Source organism: Culicoides brevitarsis, chromosome 1, assembly GCF_036172545.1.
Source record: "Culicoides brevitarsis isolate CSIRO-B50_1 chromosome 1, AGI_CSIRO_Cbre_v1, whole genome shotgun sequence".
NCBI lineage: Eukaryota > Metazoa > Arthropoda > Insecta > Diptera > Ceratopogonidae > Culicoides > Culicoides brevitarsis.
The window spans coordinates 36,624,251-36,647,335 of record NC_087085.1 but is presented as its reverse complement, the minus strand read 5'-3'; the positions used below and the strand labels follow the sequence as shown (position 1 = coordinate 36,647,335).

The following is a 23,085-nucleotide window of genomic DNA, read 5'->3' as shown; positions in this document are numbered from 1 at the left end:
GACATCTCAAAATGCTGCAAAAATAAATTTGTTAATTAAAAGTCTTCCAAAGAGGTTCAGAGCTTCTCAAGAAATTTCATGTTAAAACGTCGAATCAGCAAAATTTATTTTCATCTGATTATTTTGGTAACATTTTCTCATTCTGTGTCAATTTTATCATAAATTTCTCTTGACAATTCATTAAATTTGTTTTAGAATGATTCTAACGCTGTTTAGCCATCAAGGTCAAATAAAGGTCAAATTTTATAAACACAATAAAATAATATTTTTTTCAATAAAGAAAACTCAAAATAAGAAATTTTTCAATAATTTGCAATGACCTAATGTGATTTGTTTATGTTTTCATTTATTTTTTATTAATTTTTTAAAAACAACACTGAACACTGTTTAACTCAACTCAACTGGTGTGAACGGATTTCTTAATGCGTTTGTCAACTTCCTCTATTACGCTTTTTTAATCACTTAAAGAGTTACGCATCACTGATTTTGTGTCAAACTAATTTTTTTCCCACTGGATGTTACCGCGCCAATAAAATCGATAATCAGATAAATTTCTCTTTACGATGTTTCCGGAAATCTGAGGTAAAATTCGATCAAGTTCAGTGTCAATCACGAGTTGCTTACAAGTTTTTTTTTTATAGAAACCTGAAGTTGAGGCTGTTATTGTAAAATACAGAACAATGCACATTAGAGTCACTTTGATTTGATTGTATGGTTGTTTATTGCCATTACTAAATTATTATTCTTTTTCAAATCTCGTACGTTTTAATTTATGCATGTGGCAGATAAACACAATGCAATGGAAACGATTCATTGTCAAGGTAAATTTAAGAATGAATTGTCCTCGAGTTAGGTACAGTTTTTTTCGATTATTATTTTTTTTTTTGCTTAATTGCAATTTTTTTATTATTTTGCATTTAATTCAAGTTTAAAGTAGATGCGAAAACAAATTTTTCGTATTTTTGTCACGTATAACCTTATTATTTTGTGTTAAAAGACGTGATATTACGTTTTTAACTGTATTTTATTCGGACATTGACTCACTTTGTCCAGATGAACTCAAAAACTTTAAAAATAATACACACGCATGTGAATGGATGACGATCAATAACGAGAAAAAAAATTATCTATTCAAATGAATATAACGAAGAATAATATTTTAGCAAAGACACTTTTGATACGATGCCAAAACAAATTTATCAATATAATAATTTAATGGTTTGTGCCAAAGATTCCGGCCCATAAGTTTAATTCTTAGGAGATTATAATTCAATTTTGATTATTTCTGTTTGATAAATTTGGTTGGAATTAGAAGACGATGACCTTTTTTTAGCTTCAATAAGCCTAATTGAACATTAATCAATTTCGTATGTTTAGATAAACTTTAAAAATATGGGCTAGGTTGAAGGTTTCTTATTCAAAAATTACAAATATTACTTTGGTATCACATAAAAATAATTTTTCTTCATTAAGCGTTTTTACGTTTTAGTTGCTCAAACTTTCAAAGAAATAATTTTCAACAATTTTCTAACAATTTTCAGATGGTAAGCAAAGTGTAAGCAAATAATGTAAGCAATTTTTGTTTTTTTTTTTTTATAAAACCCTTAATTCATAATTAATTACCGTAATGTAGATAATGCTAAGAGAAAAAACTTCTGAAATTTAAATGAAATGAAAAATTGAACTAAATTGATAGAACGATAATTTTGAAGTTGAAGAAAACACAATTTTTCTAAAATTTTTGTATTTTTTTACAAGTTATATTTTTAAATAATTTTGGCAGTAAATGATAATTTTAAAATAAAAATATATGAAAATACAAAATTAGTTAAAATTTCAAAATTTTTAGTTAAAAATTTTCAAAAATAAGAATTTGAAACAAAAAATGCTAAGAAAACGAGTTTTTGCTTATATTTTTGTTAAAAGAACAGATTTTTAAATTCTCTTAGAATTATCTACATTACGGTAGTTCAAACCAGAAGCCACAGAATAAATTGATACAGCAGCTTCATATTGATTTTGAACAATGAAACTTTACTATAAAAATTTTTGATACTCAATAAACTGGTTTCTTATAGCATATTTTTTTATTTGTAAGCGCCATCTAGCGTATATTTTACAACTTATTTATATCCTCAGGGTCTATAGCTTTTGTAATTTGTAATAGAATTTGTTGTAGATATTGAAGAATTACAAAAGCTACAGACCCTGAGGATATAAATAAGCTAAAAAATATACGCTAGATGGCGCTCTAGAATAAGAATAAGCTACAAGAGACCAATTAATTGAGTATCACAAAAGGTAAAAGTTTTAATGCTCAATGTAAATCTATAAAGTGTCATTAAAATGCAATTTTACATGTTAAGAAGCAACAATCAATAATTAAAAGTATGCTTTCAAAGCATTTGATAACTAAAATTAGTATCACAGAGGGCATTAAAAAAGGTTAACACTCACAATAACTGAACTTTAATTGAACATTTAAACGAAAGATCGCGCACTTAAAAGCCATCAACTACCACATTATAATATCATTACGTACTAAAATGATAGGATAGCTTCGTGCTACACATTGCCATTGTTGTTGTTGTTGTTGGAATTTCAATTTTTTTTTAATTGAAAAAAAAAACATCATTTTGAAATATCTCTGCATGTCAATTTTATTTTATTTTTATTCAATAGACACGTTTCTTTTTATATTTTGTTTTGGTATTATTATTATTGTTACATCATCCTCATCATCATCACTATAACACACATTCCGCGCTTTAGTTACAAACCATCGTGTAATAATAGATTCTCAGAAGATTGTTCATTCAACGTTTTTATAAAAAAAAAAAAAATAATAAAAATTTAAAAAAAAATAATTTTTACATCAACTCTGCAATATTTAATAGCCGTGCCATGCATGCACCTGATGGCACAAAATTACGCCTGGGGTGCTAAAAATTAATAAAGCCTGACGTAACGACACACAAAATTGATTTCGAGATCAAAGTCAATTAATTTTGCTCGGAGACATGAGACACGATTATTATTTTTTTTCTTGCATGGTCAAAAAATTATGAGAAATGTCTTTGACAGTTTAAATTGGTTTAAACTTCATGGATGGTCAACAAGACAAGGCATTGTTTTTTTTTTTCAAGTCACATCATATAAGCATCATAATATGAGAAAAGACAGGATTTACGCGTCTCAATCTGCCCTCAAAAAGAATAATTTTCGCCGAAATTAAAAAAATATAAAAAAAAAAAACAAAAAAGGTCAGAAAAATGTTACAAAAGAATAAATTCAAGATTAGTTTTAAGATTTAACTTGAAAGAACTTTGACGATGACGCAAAAGGAGTAGGAGTTTTTTTCTAAGAATATTGATTTGACCTTCTTTTAATTTTTTTCAGATCTGCACATTTTGTTTGCATTTACATTCTAACGTAAAAAAAAATTAATGGAAATCGTTTCGCCGTTCACTAACACTTTTTTATCATTTTTTTCTACTTACGGTTTAATGTTTAATAATATTAAAATTATTATTTGTACTTTTCAGACACTTACCTAAAATGAAAAAAAGAAAAAAAAAAATTAGTAAATTTTAAACAATATTTTTTTTTTTTGGTAAATAAATAAAAAAAATAATAAAATTTAAGATTAAACCTACAATTTTTTTTCAAGTGCAATATTTGAAAAAAAAAAATTAATTTAAACTTACATAGCCAAACATTGACGTTGCCACTCGGCGTATTCTCTAAAACCTTTATATTAAAATTATATCCGGCTTGTTGCAAATCCTTACGCAAACTCATTGCCTTGTCAGATGTGAATGCACATTTTGGTAATAAAAATAACGAATCAAAATCATAATGGTGTTTCATGCTAGTTTTCACTTGTATCATTATTTAGTTTAAAAATCTATATTTTTAATTATTTTTTTTTTAATAAATTATTTTTTTTTCACTTTTTATCATTTTTTTTTGTCTTCTAGAATAAAATTATATTTTTTTTATTATTTTTTTTCTTTTATTTAAAAAAAAAATTTTTTTTTTTGATCACACTTCACAGCGCAGAAAAATTGATTGATCATTAATAATTCGTGTCAAAATCTATAATAATAATATCTTTAATAATTAGATTTGCACGCTTGATTTTTTTAATATTATTTTTCAACAACTTTATAATTTTTTATATATTATTTTTGCAATAATCGCCACGTGATGCTGTTATTATTAACTTAAACGCAGTTCTAAAGACTAACAATAACAAAAATAATAATAAACAATAGATATACGATATAATTGTATACAATTCCCTCCGCAAAAACGTACAAAAGTGTGTTTTTCTGCTTGATAACAATTATAAACTGACTCGAGTGTGGTTTTGATTTGTGATGTACACCCAACGTTTTGGCAAAATACTGTTCATTTTTTGTTATTTTCGTACGAACGGCGCATTATATGATCGCGCGTATGAATATGAAGAGGAAAAAAAAAATGATACAAAATTGTATAACGTTGAATGTTCAACTGCGCGAGAGTTCCATTGATCAGTCATTTCAAAGGCAAATTTAAGGAGGAAAGGGAAATGTAAAAAAAAAATAAAATAAAAAGATCGTTCAAAGAGATGAATCTTTCGTACAAAGAATTCAAGATGAAGTGAGAATGAATTGATATTTATTGTAAAACGTGTACATTTGTGGCAGACAGACGTTTTTATTATTGCCAAAGGTTAGCGAGATCAGCTGCTGTGTGTGTGGATGCCGAGACATGTGAAGCAGTTTTAACGATGATGCTGCAGAAGTTGCAACAAAATGTTCGTGAGGTATTGATGATAAAATATCATAAGTTATATTTTTATTTTTTTTTAAGAAAGAGCCGGATTTCGAGAAAGAATTAATAATAAATGACATTTAAGGTTGATGCAATAATGAACAAAAATTCCATAAAATAAAAAATATATAAAATTTTTTTTTTCGTTAAAAATTATTTTAAAATTGTTTGAATTAGCAAAAAAGCAAATTACAAATTTTTAACGGTCATTTTTTAAATTGACATTTACAAATTTTTTTATGTCATAATATAAAAAAAATTTAAAATTTTAGCTTTTGAAACTTTTTTTAATATTTTATATTATAAATTTGGAGAATAATTAAAAAATTCATTCCAATTCGATTTTTAAATTTTTGATGTTCATATGTTAAACTGAAATTTAAAAATTTTAACTGTCAAAATAAAAAAATATAAGTTTAAAAAAAAGGTTAGAAAAATAAATTAAAATTTTATATTAAAATTTTTTTTTTAAATTTTAACGGTCACTTTTTGAATTGACATTTACGAATTTTACATGTCAAAATGGAAAAAAAATTTAAAATTTTTGTCTTAACAAGTTTTTTTTTAATATGTATGTACTTTATATCTAAAATTTTGAAGAAAAATTAAAAATTCTTTTTAATTCGATTTTAAAATTTTTAACGTTCATTAAAACTTATTTTACATCAAAATTTTTACTTTTAATATATTTTTTAAAAATTAGATTTAAAAGTTACAAAATTTTTGCTTTTTAAAAAAATGTTTTTTTTACATTTTTTTTTCATTTCTTTATTAGTTCAATTTGTTAGCAAGTTTCAAAAATGCAAAAAAAATAATTTTCGAGAAATCAGATAAAAATCGATCATTGACTTATTTCTTTAACCTTAAAACGCAGAATGAACAAAGTTCCTTGCAAATTTATCTTATTTTTTTTAACGGGTGTGGTTCACTTATTATTCAGGCAATTATCGCTCGACATGAGCGAGAGAGAAATCAGAAGATGAAGTTGAGTCACAATCGTCTTACGTCAGATTGTTTATAGTAAAACAATAACATTCGCTTTTGACATGACTCATTAATAGTTGATGATCAACCATGAAGCAACTTTGCGGACATTGCAAGTTTTTCCCTTCATCATCAATGTCTATTAATATTTTTTTTTTATGTTAACAATTGTCATTTAATAAAAAAAAATGATAATAACAATAGCTACTAACCGAAGCAAGGCACATGCAGTGTTAATCTAATATTGCTTGCTTTTTGGTTTCGGTTAATTTAAAAGTTAATAAAAAATAATAAAATAACAAAGAAATCGGTGATTTTTTTTTATTTGCAAAAAGAAAAGACAATGTTAGGAAAGACATTCACGTGACGATGAAAGTAAACAATAGTACAATATAATTTTAGCAATCAAATTGAATTTTCAATTTCTGAACAAAAGGATTTTTTTTTTGCCAAGTAACATGAACTTTTTTTGTCACATTATAAAATGACATGACTCGGAGCTTAAGTGCCTCAACAAGTTATAAAAAGTTATAAAATCTAACGCTTTAATATATTTCTATATGTTAGTATGAGTAAGTATAAGAAAAAGTATACAATTACAACGAGTTTATATTTGCGCCTTAGTTTTTTTTATAAATAATTTTTTTTTGCTCCTCAATTTTTTTTTTATTTTTATTTTATTATTAGTTTCAACTACGTAGTTAGTAAGTACCTGACAAAAAAGGCAGCTAACAAAATGATTATTACTTTTATTATTATTTTTTTTTATTACAAGAGACAGAAAAAAATTGTTAAACTGTTAAAAGATATAAATTGTATTAATAGAATATTATTATAATTTAAAATAAAAAAAAAAAACAAACAAAAATATACATGACTTTGATGGGATAAAGTACTTTGTATTATATTAATAACATGAGGAAATGTCTTTTGTCATTATTTTAGTCAAAAAAAAATATTATGACGAAATATTTTAAAAAAATAGTTTTTACTTTCAAATATTATGTTATAATATATAATAATAATGTATTTTAATGTGTACTTTAAGCATAACGAAAATCATGTTTTTTGTACAAAAATGTAGCCCTTTAAATATTTTTTCAAATTTTTAGTGAATTTTGCTTACATAAATATGTTTAAAGCAAAAACTTGTTAAAATTATTCAAACAATGAGTATAACGGGTCTTCTGCATGTTTTTTTTCGTTTTCTTCTTTTTTTCGAAAGAATGACGATGAAAGTGAAATATTTGAAGTTAAAAAAGTGAGTCATGATGAGTTTTGTCTTATTTTTGGCTGAAGGAATATATTTATGTTTGTATATATAATAAAGAAAGTTAATGATTATTATTGTTATTGAGAACATGTGTGTATAATAAATAAATATATATATGAAAATGTATATTTTTTGTTAATATAAGATATGTAGGTGACAATGTTATGGGTTTTCCGGGTGTGGCTTGATTTATTTATTTTTTTTTTATCTTTTTATCATTTTTCAAGAAGTTTATTTAAAAAGAGAAATGACGAAGGAAGTTCTTGGATTGTTCTATTTTTTTTTTTTTTTGTAGAAAAAATTAATTTTTTATTGAAAATTATTATTTTTTAATAACAAAAATATTATTATATTAATTTTTTTTTTATATAAATTAAAATATTTTTTTTATTTTAAAAAATTATTTTTTTAATTGAATTAAGAAATTATTTTTTATTCATTAAAAATTATTGATTTTTAAAAACTATTTTTTTAATAAAAAATCATATATTTAATTAAATAAAAATAATTTTTTTTATAATTTTAAAAGAATGTAAAAAAAATATATTTAATTATTAAAAAAATATTTAAATAAAATTTTTTAGTTAAATTAATTATTTTATTTTTTTTTATTTAAAATTATTTATTTTGCAAATCATTAATTTTTTATTTATTTATTATTTTATTTTTTTATTTTTATTTTATTTTATTTATTTTTTTTTTTTTTTGATAAAAAGATATGCATATATAATTGAATTTAATTAATTTTATTAATTGTTTAAAAAAAATGTATAGAATTAAATGTATAGAATAGAAAAATGAAGTTAAATTTTTTAATTGAATTAATTAAATTTTTTAAACAATTGATAAAAAATATCGATTAAATTTGTATTATTTAAAAAAAATAATTTATTTCTTGGATTTTTGTAAAAAGACAGATAAACTATTCACTGAATCGTAATAACTTTTATTTTCTTTTTATTATTTGAATTTACTTTACGCATTTTTTTCGTTGTTTTTTTTCAAAAAATATAATAACACCTTAAATTATAAATTTTTCTCTTACATCTTCAAAAGTAATCCACCGCGACATGCGTGAGTAACACAACAGAAGATGCCAAAAAATTTTGACATGCGGAACGCAATTTACGCGCAATTATATAAGAAAAGTCTTTATTTCCGCTCAACAAGATCCATTTTTGATTAAAATAATGACCCAGCGATGATGACCCAAATAGTCACTTAATTACATCCATTCTCGAATTGCTACCTTGACGGCCATTGTCAGCGAATTATGTCATAAGACAAACTAAATCGACCACAACTAAATGAAAATGCGCATGACAATTGCCCCCGAAAAAAGAAATAAACATGAAATCATCAGCAAAAGTAGCAAACTCCTCATTTTTTTATCATAAATTTAGATCAACCTAAAACACGTGAACAATATGCTGCTGCGGCAAATTTAACAGAAAAAAAACCTCGACCGTGTTAAAATTCATTATTTTTGTGAAAATCACGTTTTCGCTTTCTTTCTGTAGCCTGGCTAGTCAAAGACGTTCGCCGCATCGCCGTCATTAATTCGACATTAAGAAGCATTAGTAGATGAAATTTATATTGCACGAAGAAAAATTGCCTGAAAAAAATTAATTGAATCAGGAACTCTCCAACTATACGGACAAAGTGTAAAATCTTAAGTTTACGCACATTTAACGCGATTAAAAAGAGAGAAATATTTCATAAAATAATAAAATATTTTTTTTTCTTTTGTAATTGATTAATTCCTATTATTTTATACGCGTAATTTAATCGAAGCAACGCCGCCGTAAATGCGTGTGTGAGGTGCAATTATTATTTTTTCTTGCGATCGAGTTAAATTAATAAAATAAAAAAGTTCAATTGGAAACCATAAACTACGTTGGAGAAACTTCAATAAATTTTATTTTAAGTATTTCTCGGGTTTTTATGCCTAACATGAACATATTTACAAGCTTTCTTGTTAAAAATGTATTTTTCTAAAAATATCAAGTGCATAAAAAAAAACAAAGAAAGAAATAAAATAAAATAAAAAGAAAATATTAGAAATTCAATCACGTAATTGGATTATAGAGGAAATAGAAGAAAAAAAACATTATCTTTATTTTTTATATAATTATAATTATTAGCAGTAGTTTATGTAGGTTACATTATTATTATTATATATTTATATTGAGAGTAAATAAAAACAATATTGGAAAATTTATTGCTTGAGTGAAGGTGGCTTACTGACTGATCAACCTTATTTTTTATTTTAAAAATTATTTTGATTTTTTTTTATTTATGATTATTTAAATTTTTATAAAAATTAAAAATATTTATAATTATTTTTTTTCGAAAATTATTAATTTTTTTTATTAGATTCTCATTAAAATACAATTTAAATTATTTAATTAAATTAATTTTAATTTTAATAATTTTTTTTTTCATTAAATTTTATTGTTTTGATTTTCTTTAATTTTTATTATTTATTATTTTTTTTTTACTTTCGAAGAATTAAAATAAAAAAAAGTAAATTAATTTTTTTTCCAAAATTCTTAATTTTTTATGGAAAAAAAATATTATTTTTATAATAATAATTTAAATAAAAAAATTAATAGAATTATTAGTTAATTAATTTAAAATAATTAATTAATCATTAAGAAAAAAATTAATTTATTTTAAAAAAAAATATTTTATTATTGAAATATTTTAAATTCTATTTGAAAGAAAATCAAAAAAAAAAATTTTTTTTATGAAAATAATTTTATGAAAATAATTATGATTAAAAAAAATTAATTTATTTTTAAAAATTGAATTTTATTATTTTTTTTTTAAATTTAATTATTTTATTTTATTTAAATATTATTTTAATAAGAATCTAATAAAAAATAAAAATATATTTTAAAATGTATTTTAAAAATTAAATAAATTATTTCTAGAACATTTTACTGTTAAAAAATTCACCGTTACTTTCTTTCAAATTGCTACAAAATGATCAATTTTCGCATCTCACAGCGAATTATGTTGTCATAAATCAATATAATTTAATTAAAATTGACACATTCAGTTCATTAGCCTGATTTTTTTTTCGCTAATCTCTTAAAACGCAGAAAAACGAGTAAATTAAAGTTTCTCTTTTTTCGGTTCGCGACGACTTAGCGTAATTAAAAACATGCCAAAATATGTCACACACGACATGACATTCGTCAAAAGCAAAAAAAAATGTAAACATGTCGCGGAACACCTGCGTGTAATTCGCATTTTTTTTTGTTTTATTTTTTTTTCTTTGTTCATGATCGTGTTACCCTTAAGATAATTTCGATGTTCGTGGTTTCAAAAAAAAAAAAACATAATTATTGATCAATGGAGTGTCGAATGAAAAATGTACTACAAAGGTCATTTCCACTCCTCGACCTCATCTCATTTACATGTTCAAGAGCATGATCATGAATTTGATCATCGATTCAATTTAAATTGATTCAAAAAAATATCAGTTAACAGTAAAAAAAATATTGAAGCTTCATGTCATGTTGATGTAAAAAATTAACGAGCAAAAAAATAATTATTTAAAATCCGTGCCAACAAAAAATGACGCGCGCCGGGTTGTCTACTACTAAAAATGTTGTCAACGAAAGTTCTGAATTGCGGTTAATTTAAATGAAGAACAGAGGTGGTGATCTCATTACTAATTTGTTGGTTGTACCATGTATTCAGGTCAAAAACCTGAGAGTGTGGTAGGTAGGTAAATACATGTGTCATGAATATTTTTCTCTTCAATTATTATTTAAATAACTCAGTTTTTTTTGTGTTTGGCAAGAGACATGGATGTCGAACAATTAATATGAAATTCGAAACTAAAAAAAAAGTTTGAACTATTGTTTGACAATTTTTTTTCGAAATGGGTTTTAATTATTTTTTAATATTGAGGGTTGATTTTTTTTATTGAACGACTTTAAAATTTTTTTTTAAATATTTCATGATTTTTTAATAATTTAATAAATTTGTTTTGAGGCTTTTTAATTTAAATTTAAAAAAAATTTTTAATTTTTATTAATTAAAATTTATTGAATAAAAATAACAAATTAAAAAAAAATTAAAATATGACAAAAAATTTTATATGAAAAATTTTTTTAAATTTTTAACGGTCATTTTTTGAATTGACATTTAAGAATAAAATTTTAATAAATTGTCTAAATTCGAAATTTATCAAAATATTACAAAAACTAATATTAGTTTCAATTATTTTAAACTCATTTAAAGTTAAATTAATCAAAAAAATCGATTTACAAATTTTAAACGGTCGATTTTTGAATTGACATTTCATCATTTTTACTTCAAATTTTTTTGACAGCTTTGTTCTAAAAATTTTCTAAAAAAATTAATCCATATTTCTTCAAAAAAAAAATTAAATTGTTAATTAAAAGCCCAAAAAATTATTTTTACAATGTAAAAAATTTGACAGCTGTCAAAAAATTAGTTGAAATGTCAAATTTTTAACATTTTTTATAAAAAAAATCTTCTTTGTTTAGCAAAAATTTTAGTATTAGCAAAAATTCGTCATTTTTTTACTATATTAAAATTATTAAATGGACTTTCCCATTAAATAGGAAAATTAACCATTTTCATTGTTGCTTCAAAAAAACAGTTAAAATTAGTGACATGTCCCTTACTTCAATTGAAATTACATAAAATAAATGTCAAAATCAATAAAAAAAAAAGCCTGACACGATAACTTGAATTTCGTTCAAGAAGGGCACTAACCTAACATGATACGATACGTAATTTCATATTGATTTCCTTTGAAAAGAACCTACTTTATTGCCACTAATAATAATAACAACATTGTGCCTCGTTGACTCGCGTAGTTGACTTCAATTACTATTGTGACAAGTTTTACTACTTTTTTCTTGTGAAATAAAGACCATGAAATAGAAAAAGGTTGATAAAAGGCAAAAAAAGGTCACGAAATATTTCTTGTTTAGTTTTTTCATCTTTTGCAGTTTCTTCATAAATTTCTATAAATTCTGAATTTCATGCCAAAAATAAATATTGATAATTTACATTCATTCCAAATTCAGGCAGTCGCAGAAAAAATCCTCCTTTTTTGGCTCAAAATTTGATTTATTTGACTTGCATATGTACGAATAACTTAACTTTAATACAAGTTATCATTATTATATCCGCAATTTCTTTTTTTTTATTTTTATTTAATATTATTAGTATGAGCGAGTAGCGAATCAATGGATAATGATAGTAATAATACACTTGTCATCGGCAGTTCATTGACTCATTTCCATCACAGAATCATCATTATTTATAACAATTATTAGGATGACAGATTTCAATAAAAAATATTCGAACAATGTTCAAGAAAAAATTGTAAATAAAAGAATTCAATTGATCTTTTTTTATGTTTTTCATATTATTAAAATATTAATAAATTATTGTTATGAATTATTATGATTATTATGGGAGGTGCAACAGTTTATTGACTCGAACATGAAACTTTTGGGAATATTTTTTTTTCGTTTTTTTTAAATAAATTATTTTTTTTAGCACATGAACTCAAAAAAAAACAAATTAAATAAATAAAAACAAATTATAAGACACGAAATCGCAGATTTTCACAAATTTCACGCAGTTAATTGAAAAAACAACATGTTTTTTAATATCATTTTGCACGAAAATGCATCATGAAATCCAATCACGCTGATGTGTGATTTAAAAGTTATTTAAAAAAAACCTCAAAAAATAAATAAAAAAAAATAATTTTACAAAAATCCTGGTTACCAAAATACTTTGATTTTTTTAATATATTATTTTTTTTATTATTCAACAAAAATTTTATGTATACTAAAAATTATTGTAAAAATGTTATAGAAAATGATTAATAAATAAATAAAAAATTAAAATAATTTTTTTTTATAAAATCATAAAATGGACTTCAGAATTTTTTTTATTTATTTATTTTATTATTCATTAAATATTTAATTATTTTTAAAAAAAATTAAATTTATTTTTAATAAAAAATTATTTTTTAATAAATTAATCATAAAATAATAATATAAATTTTGTAATAATAAATAAATAGAAAAATATTTAATTTAATTTATTAAATAAATTTATTTATTTATTAATTTATTTAATTTAATTAAATTAAATTTAATTAATTTATTATTATTTATTTAACAAAAATTTTTTTGATAAATAAAATAAAATAAAAAAAATAATTTTGTAATGAAAAAAAAAATAAAAATTATTTTAAAAAATCTTTAGATAACCTCACGATATTTTATTATATTTATTTTTTTATTTTTATTTTTTTTTTTTTTTTTATTTTTTTTTTTTTTGTATTATGAGAATTTATTTAAATAACGCATGAAATCCGGGTAAATAATTTGTTATTTTTAACCACAAAACATAATACAAAATATCCATTTCCGTGTTGCATTTTGTAAAATGAACAAAAAAAAATCTGTTACGTTAAAAACAATTTAAACTTTGTTATTGTTTAGTACTTGCACTAATTGATTCACAATGCGTTTACGATGCGAAGAGAGTCGACGCTCATAATTCATAATTATTTTCTCTACCTGTGCAATCAATGTGTTAATTATTTACATTTACACATATTTGTTATACTTGTTGTTCACACACATCGACAGCTTTTTTTTTTATTACGTTGCAATATTCATTCATTACAATTTTATTTTTTTTATATGGAAAAAACTAATTCTTGCGTAAGGTTTTTTTTCATTAAATAAATAAAAAAAATGTGCTTTTGAATTAATTATGTGCCAATCAGTTGCACACTTTTTGAGTATGTTGCATTATTTTTCTACACTTTTCGATCAATTTTTGTAACAAATCACGTCATTTTACAATTAAATTAATTTTTTTTTTATAGAAAATATTTTCACCGCACTTTTATTGTTCTTTCACTCGATGTTTCCGCGTAAATTTTTTTCAAGTCGTAAAAATATACAACCATCACTCGCAAGGAATCATGATAAACTGTTAAGAAATTTCATGTTGAACACAAAACACACGAATGCTTTGTGTTTGTTTGCGTAGCGGCGGCTTCGTCAACATACATGCGTGGCAGTCATATAGCGTAGTGTAGAGCGAGGTGTAGACATCATTTAATGTAATAAGTCAAAAGAAAATGTATAGCTACGTGCCTTTACACAAATTTTGTACGAAGAAAATGAGAAAAAATAAGTTATTTAGGCCCCAACTCGACGACGACATCGGATAAGGGTAGTAGGCAATTCCTTGTTCACTATAATTATAACTGAGTCGATATTGTTATTTTGTGTGTTTTAACTAACGAGTTACGGGTGACTATGCAAAAATTTTTTTTTTTTCTTTATAAGGAACTCGAGTCGAGTTCTTGTGCATTTCGTGATAAAAAATGTTCAAATTAATATCCATTAAAAATGAAAACTTGTGACCTAATATTAGTCTAGTCGAGCTTCGACAGAACAAATTTATGCAATTATAAATGAATTAGTTGACGTACACTATGGGAATTAAAAGATGAGAATGCTTGATTATATTTTTATTATTATGAATGAGCTCATGAAGTTCATTCATAAAAAAAAAAATTTTTATAAAATTGTCGTAAAAATTTTTCTTATGCAAAATTAAAATTTAAGAGAAATTATTTTCTACAATTTTTTGAACTTTAATCGATTAAATAAAAAAAAATTAATTAAAAAAATTAATATGGGTAAATTTTATTAAATTTTAAATATTTAATAAATAAAATTTAAAAAAAAATAAATCAAAATAAAATTTATAAAAAAATAATTTAAATTTTTATAAAAAAAAAACAAAATAATAAAAAATTAAATTAAAATAAAATTTAAATTAAATTCCAATAAAACAATAATAAAAAAATTAAATTAAAATAAAAAATAAATTAAATTAAAATTTAAATAAAATTTTATTTATTTTATGAAAATATTTTTTCAAAAATTTTTCTTAAAAAAATATATATTTTATGTTCATTGAACACATTTATTTTAAAATTTTAATCCGTCAATCAATACGAATATAAATAAAATAAAATCTCAAGAAAATTCAAAATTTCCAGAAAAAATAATTCAATGAAGTTCACATTTAAATTTACTTAATATTACATGAAAATTGCGTTTAAATTTCAGCTAAATAGTACAAAAACACTCTTAAAGCTTTAAAAAACTCTCTTTTAAAAAGTTTTAAAAAATATTTTCTAAGACAAAATTTGAGTTATTGCGTTACAAATTTTGTATGGATTTTAAATTTTAATATTTAAAAATTGGAATTTTTCAAATTTTTCGAAACAAAAAAAAATCTATAAAATATTAACAATAAATAATTTTTTATTTGTTAAAATTCATGAAACAGAGTGAGAAGTTTGGCACTAAATTCAAGAATTTTTCCAAAATATTCTAAAAAAATATTTGATAAAATTTGACCTATTTAATTTTAATAAAAAAATTAATTATAATTATTAAAAGATAATTAATCTCTCATATCAAAAATTCTTTCCCTTATCAAAAATGATATAAAAATAAATTAAATATTTCGTAAGACCCAAATATTTATCTTTAATTTTTTTGTTTACTTTGACAGCTGATACGACAGTTGTTGATAATATTTTACACAAATATCTTTTGGGTTACACGAACTTTACATTAATTTCATTAATTTTTCTCCAAAAAATTATTTCTAATGGAGGCGCCTTGTATTAAAAAATTTTCTTTAAAAAAATCACTCGCGACGATTAATTATTTTTTAATTCAGATTTGCTTATCAATTAATTTAAAAAGCTCCAAAAGAGATAAATAACAAAAAAAAAAACACAATAATTCCGGTAAAACATCAAACGCAGACTAAATTTGTTGTGTGACACAATACACTTGACAATAACACAGTCCACATTCAACTCATTTCCACACACAAATACAATAAATCGAGTGATATTTGTGTAAATAAATATATTTAACAGTGCAAATTTATGATCGCTTGTCTGTTCTATATTTTATCATGTGTACAAAAAATACAAACACACTTGCGATTTTTCAGCCCGTGAATAAAAAAATTATTTGACACGAGTCAAAAATTATCTTTGTGTGAGAATTTGATGGACAATGAAGCGAATGTTGACACAAGTTGTTTCAAAAGATTTTTTTTTCAGCCACAAGTAACAAAGGAAATTCACCTGGCATGGCATGGTTATGGTGCAATTTCTATTATAGATTGTTGGCAATTTGATCAGCTGATTGATGTTAAAATATCCAAGTTGAGCGTTAAATTGGTACTTGCAGCAAGAGCAACAACATAAAGTAGCGGTAACTTTAATTTAAACTAATAACAACAATACTAATGGAATATTTTCAGTTTTACATTTATTTTTATGCATTAATAAGACAATAATGGCAATTTTTAGCGAGTAGTAATTTAATATGAAATTTTTATTATTAGGAAAGAAAACAACGAGGAAAATTGCACAATTGTAATGCAAAAATGAATAAATGGTGTATAAGGTCAGTTTTTCAATTGAATGCTGTTTGTTCAGTGGTTCAGTTAATTTTTTATTTTATTTTTTTTTTTTCAATTTGGGTGCTTTGATATTTGATACTTTTTGGCTCAAATTTTATTGAGTAATTGTTTGGTGCAATAATAAAAATAATTTTAATTAATCATCGGTTTAGAAGGCAACAGGTGACCTGAAAATAAAAAATGGTGCAAGTTGACCTAACAAGTTTAAAGCTTGTAAGGTCTCGCAAAGTGCAATGTTGAAAGGTGACTTGTGTATGAGCTCGCACGTGGCTTGCTAAACTCTTTTTTAGTAAAAAAATAAATAAAAAACAAATTTTATGGAAATTTATTTTAATATTGAGAAGTCCTAAAAAGTAGAAAATAATAATTTTTCTGATTTTTTTTTTAATTAAATTTCTTTTTATTTTTGATAAAAAAAATACTACATTTTTCAAGGCCATTTCTAAAAAATATTATTTTTAACTTTTTTTTACTTTTTTTAAAGAAAAAAGTTGAAAATTTCTACTTCGAATTTCAAAACTCAAGATGGCGCGCCATGGCGCTTTAACGTTTAAATTATTTTTAATTTTTTCTTTATTTTTTTTTAAGTTGCAATGACATTCAAGCATATTTTTTTTAAAAAAAAAAATTAAAAAATTCTGAAGTTTGAAGCTTTTGATACGTTTAAAAATTTAAAAGCTCCATCTATTGACAAAAAAAAATAAAAAATACAGCGCCATCTTTCATTTCAATACAATAATACTAAAATATTGACATAATTTAAGTCAATTTTAATAAAAAGCATAAAATAATTAAAACATTAATTTCTACTTAAGTAAATCCCCTTCAAAAGTGTTAAAAAGTGATATTTTCATTTTTGATACGAATCTCGAGATAATCTAAAAATTTTGTTAACAAAACATGCGAACGAGTATGTTACGCATTCTAAGTTAAATAGAGCATACAATAATTAAACATACATCTCTCGAAACAAAAAAAAATATTTTTAATATAAAATTTCTGTTGAATTAACATACTTTCTCTCTCATTTAGGTACTCTCGTCGTTATCACTTTATTTGATCAGAAAAATTATCAGGCAGTGAACATATGTGCGTTTTGCTTTAAAAAGCATTTTTATCTGATTCAAATCTTTGCTTTTGTTTCAAGTAGAGTAGAATGGTAGAAAATTCATAAAATGAATCATCTGAAAAAAAAAAATTATTTGAAAGTGAATGACAAGCTAAGTAGTTCCTATGGAGTTCTTCCATTACGTTAACAGTTGCAAGGTTTCCATTTCTATTAGAATAAATGTCAAAATCACGTCACTTCAGGTTTAAAATTACTCATGAACGTTTAGAGATGTTTAAAATTTGCATGAAAATAAAAAATCACACTCTACGAAATTATAAATAAATTTGCATATTTCCTTTCAATTTTAGTTGATTTGCATATCTCCGAGCATTGTGTGCAAAAAAAAAGTTTAATGAATAGCAAAATTTATAGATTTCATCAGTTTATTATGTCATTCATGGAATTCATGCGTTCCTTAAAAAGTTATCAGTGTTTGTTTGTGTAGTACATAAATAATTTAAATTGTACCGTTAAAATGCATTTTTAGCATTAATTTAATGAAATGCGAATTTTATCGCTTGCAATATGAATTTTTATGCGTTTATTGGGTTAGTGTCGTTTTTTTGCATTAACAATTTTTTAAAATATTTTTTTTAGATTGATCAAGGCTGGTTACTTTGTTTGAATTAATTGGAGATTTGCCGTTTTTGAACAATTGAGTTTTGTAGTTCTTCGCCCACAGAGGATTTTTTGCTGATTTCTTGTTTGAAAGTGGGTGCTGAAGATGAATTTTATCAAATCCAAGAATCAAAAGTAACGTTAAGTAATTTAAAAGTTAATTTTTTTAAAGATTTTTCTTAAAACTGAAGATTTCACATTTTTGTACTCCTCAATATAAGACGTTACGGACAATAGGACAGACAAAATTTTGGACAAAGGGTAAGTTGTTTAAAATTTTTTTTTAAATTTTATTTTAGAAAATTTCAGAAAATTTAATTTTTTAGAAAGATGAAATTCTTTCACTTTACGAAATTCTTGAAGAAGTTAATGAACATCAGTAGCAAAAAAATCTCACAAGATAAGGTTTCATTCTAGCAAAATCGACTTTACCACAAGCGCCTTGTAAGTTCTCACGAAACAACAAAAAACTGGCATATTGACTTTGTAACTAAATATCTGCAGCCAAACAAACTATGTCTTTATTGAAAAGTTCGTCATTTTGCTGCCACTGATGTCGATGATGAGTAAAATAAATAACTTCTTTTTTTTATTGAATCTTTTCTTACGTAAACGTCTCTTCTTTCAGGCAACAGGAACAAAAGAGCAGAAATAATGGATAAACGAAACTGATAAGGTAAATAAATGTTCGTCTTTAGCTAAAAGCAATTTCTTTTAGAAAAAAAATCACGTCCTCATCATTTTTATTGCTGCAACTTTTTTTTTCGACGATCAATAAATTTGAATGTTGCATTGTGATGTTGCAGCATCTTTCGTCGAAATATGCGAAATACAACAAAGGCATGTCTAATCAAAAACTCATTTTGCAAAGAAAAAAAAAAGTTGGTTGTTGATAGACGTTTTATTTATATTTTATTTCAATTACATGCGACGAACGATAATTTAGCAACAAAACGACGAGAGACTTGCAAATGTTCACAAATAAATAGACGTCGTAGTGCATTATTGCTGCAGCACGCGTGTTCCGTTTATCGTACGAGTGAGATCTTCTTTCATCGTGCACGTCCGAAAGGAAATTTATTTCCAATTTGTATCATAAAACGATCAGTCATCTCATATTATTTGTACAAATTTATTGACTTGAGGAAGGAGAAGCACGACAAAAGCCACGACACGGAGATATGAGGAGAAAGAGAGGTAAAAGTTGTGTGAAATTTCGTGACATCATATCTTGTCATCGTTTATCCGATCCGACGTTATGAAGATGGATGAACTGGGAATACTTTTTTTTTCATATCTGTGAATGTTGAGCATAGGCGTCGTATGAAAAAAATTTCAAAGGGGCACGAGACTATGTAAGTAAATTTTTTTTTATAAATTTCTAATCTTTACAGGTCGTGGAAAAGAAAAATTAAAATGACGAGACTGATCAAGAGTTAAAATCGTATAGAAAGATTGAACCTGAAAAAAAAAAATCTATTCATTTGTAAAAAAGAGAATCTTCTTTACTGATATAACCCTGGATATAACTTGCTAAAAACCCTTGTTTGTTTTTGGTACGATTCTGATGGAAAAAAAATTCGTATCGACTTTATTTCTTAAGAATTCAAGAATTCTAAAAAATTTATAAAACAATACTAGCAAATCTAGGAACGTTGCAAGACATTGTTTCAATAATCCAGAAAAATTTGCCATGGTCTTAACTGACATGCACATTGTCATTTCGTACATTCTGTTTAACTCTAGAAAAAAATACTGTAGTTCTTCTCTACATCATCCAATGCTATATAAACTGAAAAGGATTCTACATGATGATCAAAATGAGGAAATGAAAAAGGAAGCATTATAAGATGATGTCACGATCATTTGTGAACCAATAATGCAGAACACAGTTGGAAAGTTCTTTCTGTTATATTTTGCCATCGTACTGGAGACTTAGAAGACATTGGATTGTGCGTTCTAATTCTTATCCTTTGTTTTTGACAAATCAAGCCGTATTTGTTTTATCCATTATTTAGGGTGAAAAAGCATTGGCCGTCGTCATAAAAAAAAACCATCTTTTTGTCTTTATCTTAATGGCTATTTCTTGATTCTAACAATAAAAATAAACAGATTATAAAATTTTTGTTATATGCTCTTAAAGCGTTTAAATTATTTAATTCAGTTGATCAAGGAGCTTTTAATGTTTAATTAAAAGAACATAAAAAAAAAAAATTATTAAATAAAAGTAAAGATAAAAACTTCGACCCCATAAAAAATCTTACTTTGGTTACGCTACTGACCAAATTTTTTTAATTTTAAAATTCATATTTTTAGTTGTAAATTTGAAGACCTTACCCTTAAAGTATTCTTACGTCCCTGCCTTTCTAAGAAAATCTTTTAGTAACTTTTATGGCGCCTCGCCTCAGAAAATGTCTCACACTTCTAATTAATGCCGTCATCATTGGTGCTAACAAAATTAATGAAGTTTAGAATCACGTCGAGAAAGGCTTGTTGTTGTCAACTTTTTGGCATTTTGTTTATTTATTTAATTTACACACACGTAACAAAAATGTCTTTTTTAAACGTTTTTTGCTATTGTTGTTGAAATTTGCTCATGTTTCACGCAAAAAAATAATAATTTTAATGCACATTGCGAGTTAAGTAAAATAATATGCTTTCACTGTCAAGCACTAAATAATGTTATTACGTGAATAAACACATCATCACCGGATTAAATTGCATCAATTTATGTTCATTGCTAATCTTCAGCATCTATATCTGCCTGAATGTGAAAACGTCTAAAACGCATGAAATTGAAGAATACGACAAATGTCTCGTGTCAACGTAACGCGATAAACCTCACACTCTCGCTGCCAGAAAAAGCGCTGCTACTTTGACAAATTGCACAGCATTCTTTGTTGACATATTCCGCGTTGTTTCTTTCACGTTGATGACATAACCACACGAGCGTTTATTTTGTTCGAGTTCACGTCTAACGAACTTTTGCGTAAAAGAAAGCGAAAGATCATTCCTGCAGATAAATGGCGATTTAATGAATTATGAACTTTAATAAAAATTTCTATTTGATGAGCTTTTACTGTTGCTGCTGATGATGATCGAGCTAATCAAATGGACATCAGAAATGAAAGGCAACGACGTAATAATGAGTAAGTAACATAATGCGCGAGAAACCAGAGCACAATGGGTGCGTTTGCGTGTAATTATTGGAAACCAATTAATGGCAAATTAATAGAGTATTTTTGAGATTGCGCTGCAGATAAATTTTTTAATGAAAATCATTAGAGTAGAGATGGTGTGTTGCAACGATGAGGAATGCAATATATTGAATTATCATGCTACCAACTACCTCTTTTAGCAACAATAAATGTTACATTAGACGGGCTTTGTTGAAGGTATTGGATTTCTGGTAAGATCTTGTAACTCGCCTTTTGCGGTAAGTAAAATAGTAATCATTAAGTGTTTAATTAAGTTTCTTCACCCATGACAAAGTCCATTAGTGAGGTCAATTAATCTAATTGTAAATTCGCGTTTTTAGCATTTTTCTATTTTCAGGAACTTTCTTTGAAAATCTATATTTGAGGTGAGTATTCAAAGAAATATTTTTTAATCCAAACTGAGCAATTTTTCGTAAGAAGGAAGGTATCGTGTATTATGACAATTTTGATATTCTATTTATATTTGAAGACCCTTGAAAAGAAAGGAGGCTGTCAGAACATGTCAATAGTTTTGTACCAAACAGATCTTTGACAAGAACAAGAGAGCTGATTAACATGAATATTACTCAAATTAGAGTCATAGTTGCTTTCCTAACCGGACATGCAAGATTGAATAAATTGATGAGTAGAATGGGTTATAGGGATTTAACATCATATATAACATAAAACTAAATAAAACTTAAACCTCACATCGTGGATGCTTCGTTTGCTAAATGAATTAATTGATCATTTTTTCTTTGACTCTTACTCAAAAAAATCATTTTACGTTGGAGCCTTTAGAAAGTTGTCACTAACTTTGTAATTTTTTCATGTTAAGCAATTTAGGCAATCACTCGCCTCCAATCCAATCAAATTAAATCAAACGTAATGACACCAAACTTAAAAAGTTAACAAGCTTAATTCCTGGAACACGGTTCATTACGAAACTTTCGTCCCAAAACGTATCAAATATCATTTAGTAATAATTTCGCCAAATGACGCGTAATGATCTCCTTTTTGGCATAAATTATCCATAAGCAACTCTACTAAGTAGGTGTAAGTCTTTACCACATGATTGGGCACGATACATGTCTGAAGCAGAAATTTCGCGTTCATAAATAGCAATAAAATGCAAATTTTTCTGCATCTCATGTGCAATCATTCATCCATTGATTTGACTTGCTTGCAAATAGCTTTCGTATGAATCAATTATTAGCCATTTAAATTTATGTGATTGAGGTGAAAGCAAATAAAGTTTTTTTTTGTAGTTCTTGACTGCGTTTAAGCCATAAATCTAATCTATCGTTATAAAAGTCAAATACTTGTTAAATCGTGGTTAAATTGGTAGAAAATTGTTTGCATGCGCGACGACTCTGAAATTTTAACTCGATGTCGAGAAAAAAATAGAGTTCGTCAACTCTTTTCGGTTATAGAGCAGAGAATTCCACGGAAATTCATTAAAACTCATTAAATCGCGACCAATTATGTGTTAAAATAAACTTACATAAGAAACATCACAAGATGTCTGGTTTTAA

General features: G+C 24.7%; 1 protein-coding gene across 6 annotated transcripts in view; it reads right to left on the bottom strand.

Annotated features, from left to right (window-relative positions):
* Positions 1-23,085, bottom strand: part of LOC134827790 (ensconsin) — a 64,770-nt gene that overhangs the window by 32,952 nt on the left and 8,733 nt on the right. For 3 of the 6 annotated variants that reach the window (XM_063840612.1, XM_063840617.1, XM_063840618.1), the window contains exon 1: positions 3,708-3,921. The exons of the other annotated variants lie outside the window; for them this stretch is intronic. In XM_063840612.1, coding sequence (XP_063696682.1) covers positions 3,708-3,891 — 184 coding nt within the window. In that variant the 5' untranslated portion in view covers positions 3,892-3,921. Of the gene's footprint in view, positions 1-3,707; positions 3,922-23,085 lie in introns of those variants that run through there. 6 annotated transcript variants of the gene reach the window in all.